Below are 9,830 nucleotides of genomic sequence, written 5' to 3'. Positions count from 1 at the left end.
ACACCACTGACTCGAGATATTAATATTTGATCTAGAGTAACGATAATGCTCTGCTTTGCTTCATCCCAGCCTTTACTCAATCTCCTTTACAAACATTGTCGGGGAGTAACCAGGCCTCGGGAAGCAGAAAGCTCGGCCAAAGCTTGTCTCTGAGTACCTGGCAAAGCTGGGACTAGAAGACAGACATACTCAATTCTTCTCTCATTTGAGAAGCAGCTCGGGTCCACATGGCTCTGAACTTTGGAGACGATCTGCCTGCTAAGCCACCACACATTTACGATTTGCGGATTTCTAGTCTGACTTGGCTTCATTTTTTAACTTTTTATTTTCTTTTTTGAGAACCAAACTGTTCAGTGGGTTTGGCAGCTGATGGCTATTAACTGTCACACTCCAATAACCAAGGGATAGTTAGAACATCATTAAATATTTGCACTGTGCAGCAAGGCTATACTTCATCTCAGTACACATGAATCCCATGCTCTTTTCACACTGGAAGAAAACCTACCTTATTGCTATTCAAATCTATCTGTCTCTCTTCCCATACTGTCATTACGCATGCAAGGCCTGTCAGTGCCGTTGACACAAAAAACCCCTCTCGCTTTATGCCGACACCAGTGACACCTGGAAAAAAAAAACCAAGACACAAAAGAATTACTGCTTTAAAAATTTTGTTTATTTGGCCTTCGCTTTCTAACAAGGTCACTTAGTCCATATCTTTATAAAAGTATTTTTCCTGCCCTGTAAGGGTGCATGTTGTCTCTCAAAGGAACAGGTTATAGATAATTCTATATGAAAAGTGGGGTTTGGTAACTGAGGTTTGTCTATTTTTATGTCCCTGGTTAAATTTTGAAGTTTTGTTTTGAGCAGGTTTTTTTCCCTCATCATCTTAACTGCCACTTTGAGTCTAATCTTTTAGGAAATATCCTATATAGGCACTCCTTGTGGTCTGCTTTTAAAAAGCAAAATTTATTTTGGCCTCTGCAGGAAGCATTTAAAGCACATAATGAATAATGTTTGACACAGGAGTCAGTTAGCAGTCATTTTAGATTAACAACACTGCTTGGAAAAAAACCTTGCAGGGGATTAGACGAAGGGAAAGATGCTTAGGCAATAACCTCTGAGCCAGTTGGTTGCTGAACTATTCACAATAGACATAACTATCTCCGAAGGTCTTAAGTGTGAGAATTATCTCCAGGAAGAGAACAATGAGTTAGTGAGATATAAAACAATAGGCTCATGCTCTAATACAAGCAGTTAGCACCACACATGTTCTCTTCTCATTTAAGCTGCAAGACTTTCAGACAGTAGCAGTTGGTGCCCAAATTAAGACTTCCTCTCTCCCTTTGATCTTATGTAAAAACTAATTAATTGTATAATCTCCAACACCTCTGAAATCCCGCTGTTTAAAGGGAAACTATCCCTACCTTTTCCATGCCTGTCTCAATTCACTAAACGAGAGCTATATTTAACAGCAGGCCAATCACATGATCACTGAAAAGGAACAGCACAAGGATCTGTAATCCTAATGCTCTGGAGCTGTGATTGCTATAAATCCTTTGCAGAATGATTTCCTTTAAATCCCAAACATGTCATCACACTTTTAATTAACATTTCTTTATGAAAACTGAGGATAAGACCCTTTAAATTAAAGATTGTTCCCAGACTTGTCATCTTAAAACACTGTGCATTTCTATTGTCATTTTTATGTAGCATATTTTACTTCACTGTATAAGTAAAGCCCCTTCCCTTCCCTTCCCTTCCCTTCCCTTCCCTTCCCTTCCCTTCCCTTCCCTTCCCTTCCCTTCCCTTCCCTTCCCTTCCCTTCCCTTCCCTTCCCCCTTCTTTGCCTTATGTGCCTTAACCCTCAAACAAGTAGTAATGGTTTTTTTAAGGGTAAACAAATAGTTTAAAATTAGTTCATGTACAAAAGGGAAACTTCAAATAATCAAAAGACCAGCAGTCAGTACAGGCAAAGATGTGGCTCATACTGTACTACTTGAATTCTTACCACCTTCATCTCTTGACTTTACCATCTGATTGATCTTACCACATTCTTTACAGAGAGAAAGAGACTGAGAGAGGAAAGGAGTCTGCCCAAAGTAATGAAGCGATCACCTGCAGAAACAGGAACACCACCTTTATTTCCTGTTTCCCAGCTCTTAATTCTTCTCAACTCTTTAGCATGTGGCTTTCTGAATACCGGGCCCATTTCCTTGCCTGTTGATCTCAGCAGCATTTCTACCCACTTATGTGGTACTAAACCAAGCCTAAAAAGCACAACGCTGGGCTTTGGCCAATGGTTAGTGGGAAATGCATTTCTAATATTTTTTTTTCCTGAAAATATCCCAGGTAAGAACTCTGTGAATGATGGCTTAAGCTCAGTGACAGACTCACTTCACTTATCCCATCTGGAATTCGAGACAGTGGCACGTGCCACTGGCAGACAACTCTTTCAATGATGTTTTTCAGGAAGCCCCGTTTTCTAACATGCCTCTGTGTGGAATAAACTGTTAGAGTTCCAAAGAGAGAGGAAAAAATATTTGGGAGAGAAAATATTAAAGATGGCACCATTATTCATTATATAGATAAATCCACCCTTCATCTGTGAGAAGCAGGAAAGAAATATAGCTCCTGAAAAATCGTCAGGAAATTTGACAACACGAATTGAAGTTATTCAGCATGATTTGGAAGTAATTTTCTAAGCATCTATATATCATCCAAGAATATCCATTAACAGATTATCAGAGAAGTAATGAATGGCTAAATAGAGCAGGTCAGATGCTGGTGCCCTTCCATGGCACGGGGAGTAGTTTATTCCTCAGCTGCTCCCACTGGCTTCAAATTATGCTTTGTAGCTGACACTCTGAGCCAAATGTCAGGAGCCCAAGCTCACAAAGCACGTCAGTGGAAAAGCTCAGGACAGAACCTCTGACTTGACTCTCTTGCATCCTGAATTGAAAACAAGCAATAGCCTACAAGGAGAAAGCCAGACCTCCTGCTATGCCATGACTACCTTCCTTTACGTATCCTTCCTTCATTTACAGTAGCTATGCTGTCTTGTAGTTTCATTGGTATGGTAAAGAATGTTTACATATTTATATTTTGTTTTAAATGGCCCATTATTATCTGGCCAGGACATTGTGACAAAGTTGTTTTAAAAGGAATGGAAGGTGTCATGGATGCAGAGCAAAGGGAACAGCAAATTTAGCCACTAGGCCATTGGGTTTTTCCTTAATGACAGCCAAATTCATGCAGTAAGTGTGGTGTGGCATATGTTACCATACATTAAGAGCAGGGAATGCAACACATCCTTCCTTGGCTTGTCAGCTTTTCTCGATTAAAATATAACACATAGATAAATCAAGTTAAAGAATTAAAAATTAACCATGCAATGTAAAAAATAACATTCTTCTGATCAGCCTATAAAGCCTGAAGACCATGTGCACTGTAGCTTCTTTCAGTTTTGTTTGCAGTTCCATTTTCACTCCACTACGTTCATTCCTCTTCCTCTCTCCCGTGCTAGAACGTGAGAAATGTAAAGTCCGAAGCTCTTTCGAGAGTAGCACTATGGAGAAACCAGGCAAGTCTTATTTGCACAAAGCTGTTCAAGACTAGGTCCACAGATGGATAAGGACTGTACATGCAGCCTTTTTCAGACAGAACTGTGAGCCCGAGTCCTTGAAGAACAGACTGTACTTACGATGCAGCGACCTGTGCTTCCAACGATGCAGTTCCATGGCCCCATGAGGATTTTCAGAAGTAGCTGGTTTGAAGTTCCTTGATGTACTTGCAGGGATCCCATCAGGTGATCTCTAAGACAACAGAACCTGTTGTCCAGTGTATCAGACTGGCTACTGGGCCAAACAAGGGAATCAGGATCACAGCCTTCATTTCTCCCCATGCTTCTTGCAATACACAAACCGTAATAACAACATTCAGTCTCTGTATGTCCCTTGTTCCATGCTATGCAGTAAAATGTGAAGCCTGCACTGACTTAACATTCTTTTATGAACCCTAGCCATTAATTTTTCATCTCTCCTGAGGTACAAGAACTAAGCTGATGTTCTTTCCCTTCCTCACTGCTGAGATCGCCCTTCGACACCCACCTGGACACTGAAAGTCACATATAAAATGCTGAGATCTTGCAGGTGCTGTGGGGTAAGCACCCATTTCCTGTTCCCATTCAGTACGATACGTGGAGGAAAGCTGGACACACACCCCAATACAAACCAGGAGTAACTGTATGACATTTTTTTATTTATCAGTATCAAATTACATAGCAAAGTAATGAGTGCAGTGTCAGATCACCTCTTTGAATACTGTAAATACAAACAAAATCCATCATATTGCTTAATTATCCAAAGTAAATTAAAAGTTTAAAAATGTGCGTTTCAGAGATTCCGTTTGGCATGTCCTGTCAATATAGCCTGCATAAATATTTCTGTACCTCATTTTCACTATGTGTACCTTAATTAAATACAGCCTCTAGAAAGCCCACATGAAGGAGATAGGATCTATCTGTATGTTTATGTTCATCATCAACTCACGCATCTGCCCTGAAATCACTGAAAGTACCAATCTGCTACCTCACCTGTGACTGTGACTGTGACTGTGAGTGCACACAGAGTGGCCAGACCCAAAGGTACTGGCATCAGTGCAAGATGACTGAATGCATGACACCAGCTTTGGATCAGGTCCTGAAGTTACTGACAAGATAGCTATTCACTTTGATGGAAACGGGGCTGAATCTGATGGCCAGACCTTGTACACTCAAATATGTAAGGAAATTCTTGGGGCATTTAAACCACTCCTTATACTAGTGTGACTCCACTATATAGAAAGAACAATTCCTGGTTTATCACATTAAGTAACAAATAAAGTCAGGCCTGTTGATTTCACGTGACTGGGATTTGGCCACCGCTGGATATAAACCAGATAATTCAACAGAAGCACTTTAATGGTGTTAATCAGCAGTGTCATTTAGATGGGACTTCCTTATAACCTGTGTAAATAGAACAATTTTTCCTGATGGATGAGAGAATAAGCTTCACTTAGCACTGTTTCCAAAAGTTAAGACTGCTGAGACATTATAGTGGTATGAAAAGGAAAACGCCATAGAAATATATATTTTGTTTAGAATACAATGAACAGAAGTACAGAAGCGTTGATGCAGGTAATGGGAAAGGCAAGGAAAAGGAAGGAGGAAAAACGTAGGCAGGAATCCCATGGCAATATGGGAGTTACTCTTGATCCCTCCAATTCACCAGTATCAGTGGAAGTCAGGCTTCTCTGGGAAGGTGCAACCCGAACGCTTGATGATTACGCTGGCTGCGTAATGCCCAGCTCGGATGCACTCGGTCACTGGCCGGTCATAGACGAGTTGTGAGAGAAAGCCTACGAAAGAAAGTGAGAGAAAAAGAGAAGGAAGAAAACGGTTAGATTAGTTTTTTGAGTGTATCGGTTTGTCACAGGGCAAAGCACTGAAATACTGGCCTGTGTGCACACGGGTAGCCTGGCAAGGTTAAATTTAGTATTGTGCTTGAGTGACCTGCTGAGCTGGAGTGCTGCTGCTGTTATTTCTACCTGAAGTCTCCAGTTGGCAGCTTCAAGTAAATTAAAGATTAACAAGACTGATCTTTATTAGTGCCGTCAAAATGATTTTACCAGAGTTCTTGCTCTTTTCCAGAGAGAACACCTGATTCCTCAAATACCATTTGAAAAGCAAAGCAGCCGTTTTCCCTGCTGAAGAGAGCTCCTTCTGTTCGTACTGGCTGCAGCCCCACACAACTGTCACTCTGCAAGCTTTTCTCAAAAAATGGGAAAGGCGAATAACAAATAAATGTTATCTATATTCACAGTTACAGGTGTTCAGAGTGAAAAGGAGGTGAGAAATTTTTACCTGATGAGGAAAGTTAGATGACATCTGTTGCCATTGATTATGGGAAAGTTAACCTAGGGCTTCAGGAGCAGAGGGCACCTCTTAGCATGTTCAGATACCAGCAAACCGCTGGGAGAGCCACGCGCCTCTCACGGTCGGGGCACTTGGTTAACTGCTTTAGCTAACAAAGCCCCAGGATGCACAGCTTAGAAAACCAGAAATCACGGGGAGCTGAGTGTTTTAAAAGCCAGAGCACCTCTTTAAATGGATATAAGCAGAGAGTCCTAATAAGGAGATTATTCATAGGTACTTGGAAAAGTTAGGTACGAGCGGCACCATAAATTTTATGGATTGAGCCCTTCATTTCTAAAACATTTTGTCTTGGCTGAATCTATTGTGATTGAAAGCATGACAGAACTTATGGTAGAGGTGAAATATGTATTTTATATTTGGAAAAGGTTTTCAAGATGTGAAAAGTAAACTTACTATCTTACAATTTAAAACTCTACTCTGTCATTCTAGAGGTAGTATTTTATTCACTTTTATCCTGTTTTTAATATATATCAGATGTATCTTCTCTTCTTTATCCAATCACAGGAGGAAAGTGAGACTTGTCCAGGAAAATCAGAATTCTAGCAAGCTGAAACATGTTCTTTTAAAAGCTTTCATCCACCATTTCAAGTTCCTGTGTCATGCTCTGACAGGCCTTGGCAGTATAAATCTAGTCTTGAAACCGTGTCTCTCATAAGTACTATGTAGCTCATAGGTACCAATTTCTGACATATTACAAATTTTGATTCAAAGTTGATGTTTTGCTAGTTTTCTTTCAAATACACTTTCTCTGTTCAGCTTGGTTGCTATTGGAACAAAGATTCTACATTATATTTATCTCACTTAACCTGTGCTCCTTTTCCAAATATTTCCTTTTGTGGCACATTGGAGTGTACTTTTAGAAGATGACAAAAATATTTTATCCTATGCAATAATACTTGCTCCTTGAAGATTAAAAAATATGTAAAACATGAATAATGTTAGGTTAACAAAAGATAATACTGGTGAGCAGAAGACCCTGTTTTCATGAATTCCAAAGATACTTGGCTTCTCAGTCATGACTGATAGTGAAAAGGAGCCTGGTTGACGTTTAGTTTTCTCTAAACTGCACTGAATGAGAGAAAAGTTTGAAACTACTACATCTATAAATCAAATACTTTTCATTGGAACAAGAAGGCCATGGAGAGTAGGCATTTTAGTTGACAACTGTGAGAAAACTCCTATGTTTCTGCCATCAATTCTGTTCTAGAGAACTACATATTAGCTAGAATTTCACAGATACTGACTCACACTAGCTGGGAAAAAAATGATTGCTTCACCAACAAAGTTAAGTCCATATGCACAAGCGGTGAAAACAGGAGTTTCCAGTATACGAAAAGACGAGACTCTGAAACAGGAAGAAATGGTGCTGTGAGTGCTATCACTTATGGCAGTCAGGGGATGACAGACAACACAACTGTGGCAGGATGGTCCAGCTGTAATAGTTGGGAAACAGTTGAGAAATTCAAACAGCATGCCTGGCAGAAATCAGACCATTTCAGAATAACGAGATGAAAATGGTCTGCTCTCCATTAAATTAACATGCATTCTTAGGAGAAACTTTCTTGGATATGTGGAGAATGTCAATCATTAAATTTAAACTGCCTGGGAGGCTGGAGCTTGCCAGTGTGCTTCTGGGTGGTTAAAACTTGAGAGCAACTTGTAACCGTATGTAAAATGAGGCTGCTAAGACAGTCCATTTCTGACTCGGTAAGTATCAAAGATGCACTGGGCAGGCCTCCAAAGGCAAACACAAGGCTAGGTTTTGTGCAGAGCATGAATTCAGAGAGGGGTTTATACAAGAAAGAACAACTGTCCTCTATGTTTATGATCCAGGCATCAAACACATATGAAGGCAAGAAAATCCGGGGAGCGAAGGACCATAAAACATGAATTATTTTTCAATACCAACTAGACTGGGACTGTCATCACCTCCCAGGCTCACTGTAGTTTCAAGCTAGTATGTATTTTTTCTCTTCAGTGAAGCTACTTCTTATTTATTCTGATCTAAGTGAAAGCAGAATCAGGAATAAAAACATTGTGTTCTAATTGGGGATAGAAATGAGATATCTCTGTGATTTCAGTGTGGTGGAGAAATGACATTAAGTACAGCTGTCATATATGAGATATGTAGAAACTGCAGTGGGGAGTTTGCCCTCAAACCATTCTCTTGTCTGTTGAGTTTCTCTTAAACATGAGTATGTGTTTCATAGATATGCTATGCGTTTCATAGATGAAATAAAAATAGCAGTACCTGACACAATATCCCTTCAAATGACAATACAAACACACATCTCACAAACACAGAACTACATCACATACTAATACTAGACAGTTGGCAAAGCAGACCCCAAGGGAACGCCAGAAAGCACTGTTGTTTGAGCAGAGAAACAAAGAGCTCTATCAGGTTGACTGCTTTAGCTGCAGAATGTTCTTTTTAGTTAATGCAGTAAAAAGCAGCATGGCCAGAACATAATTCAGAGGCAGCCTCCTCTAGTGTATAAGGTACTGTGATGCAAACCCCATGAGTCATAGTCTCAAGGCATGGATTCAGATCTTTGAGTACCAGCTGAAGAAGTTACTGTCTCATCTGTTTTTCACCATCCTTCTTTGCTCCTTGTATAACCTGATACTCTGTCAAAATGAGCCAGATTAGTTTAAACAGTAAGCTGTTGAATAGTAGATCTTTGCTAGCCCAGCTGATTTAAACTGAAATGGGTTAGTGAGTACTCAAACAGCTCTGCCAGCGAGCAGGCAGTGGAGGGAAGATGATGAGCAGTTGAAGACCGTAATCTCTTTAAGGTGCCATGACTGGAAATGCAAGAAGATAAGTGAATGTGGCTTCAGACTTCACACTCCTCCTACAATTTCACAGACAGAAAGAGCAGGATTGAACTCTGATCCTGTATCACGGACCTGGGATCACAGAACTAGATCATCTCAGCACATACTAAAGTAGCTCAGCAACTATTTTAACTTCTGCAATGGCCTGAACTAGTTCCTGGCTATCATTAGAATGGAGCGCAGAAAGCAGTAGCATATTTTGGCTACGAAAGGCAACTTCACTTCAAATATTTTACCAAAACAACTCCAGGCAATATTGTCTACCGTCTTCTAATTCACTCATTCTGCACCAGCACTTCTACAGTGCTGAAGCTGTGGATGGTGTTACAGGCATCGTGTACAACTCCCTTCATACTACAACGCAGAGGCAATGACCAAACTCAAGGCTTTCCCACTTGTCTGCCTCCTGCCCCGACATCCAACGTGTTTATCGTTTATGGAGTAAGAGAAATAGAAGTTGCAGGATGACTAATAGCCACCTTGCTGTAATTAGCTGTCTCGGTGAGCTTTCAGAGTAGACTGGGATACCTTTTGTCCCTCACAGGCATGGACAATCAAATAACCACCTCGTACCTAGTCATGATAGGAACTTATCTGGAACTGTGTCCAACTGAAAGCAAAGACAACTTTGCTTCAAAAGCTGCTTTAAACCTTAAAGTGGTACAAAATGTATTTGCATTCCCAGATGATAGACTATGAGTGATTATAACACACCAATAGCTATTTTTGGCCCATAATTATTTCTTTTCTGCTCAACTGAGAAAAGCATCTCTGAAATCACTTTGCTGAAAAACTTGTGCCTGAAATAATTGAGAGTTACTCTTTATTCTCTCCAGCTTCCTTACTACATAAGCTTGAAGACAATGTTTATAATTGTTAGGTCCGCAAACAGAATGAGGGACAGGAAAGTCAAGTTGCTTTCTTCCTTTTTGTGCTCACCACCAAATGAAAAGTTCTGTAAGCCAAGTGCCATAAGTGGTGCTTGAGCCTCAAAATCCACACCCAAACCAAGGCCCTC

The 9,830-nt window shown here is 40.3% G+C and overlaps 1 protein-coding gene across 3 annotated transcripts in view; it reads right to left on the bottom strand.

The window, feature by feature from the left end:
• Positions 1–4,255: 4,255 nt before the first annotated feature.
• Positions 4,256–9,830, bottom strand: part of ADK (adenosine kinase) — a 286,143-nt gene continuing 280,568 nt past the window's right edge. For all 3 annotated transcript variants that reach the window (XM_065639242.1, XM_065639241.1, XM_065639243.1), the window contains exon 11: positions 4,256–5,394. In XM_065639242.1, coding sequence (XP_065495314.1) covers positions 5,270–5,394 — 125 coding nt within the window. In that variant the 3' untranslated portion in view covers positions 4,256–5,269. The remainder of the gene's footprint in view (positions 5,395–9,830) is intronic.

The sequence above is a fragment of the Caloenas nicobarica genome, chromosome 7 (genome assembly GCF_036013445.1).
Source record: "Caloenas nicobarica isolate bCalNic1 chromosome 7, bCalNic1.hap1, whole genome shotgun sequence".
Lineage (NCBI taxonomy): Eukaryota > Metazoa > Chordata > Aves > Columbiformes > Columbidae > Caloenas > Caloenas nicobarica.
This window is presented reverse-complemented; position numbering and strand designations above follow the sequence as displayed.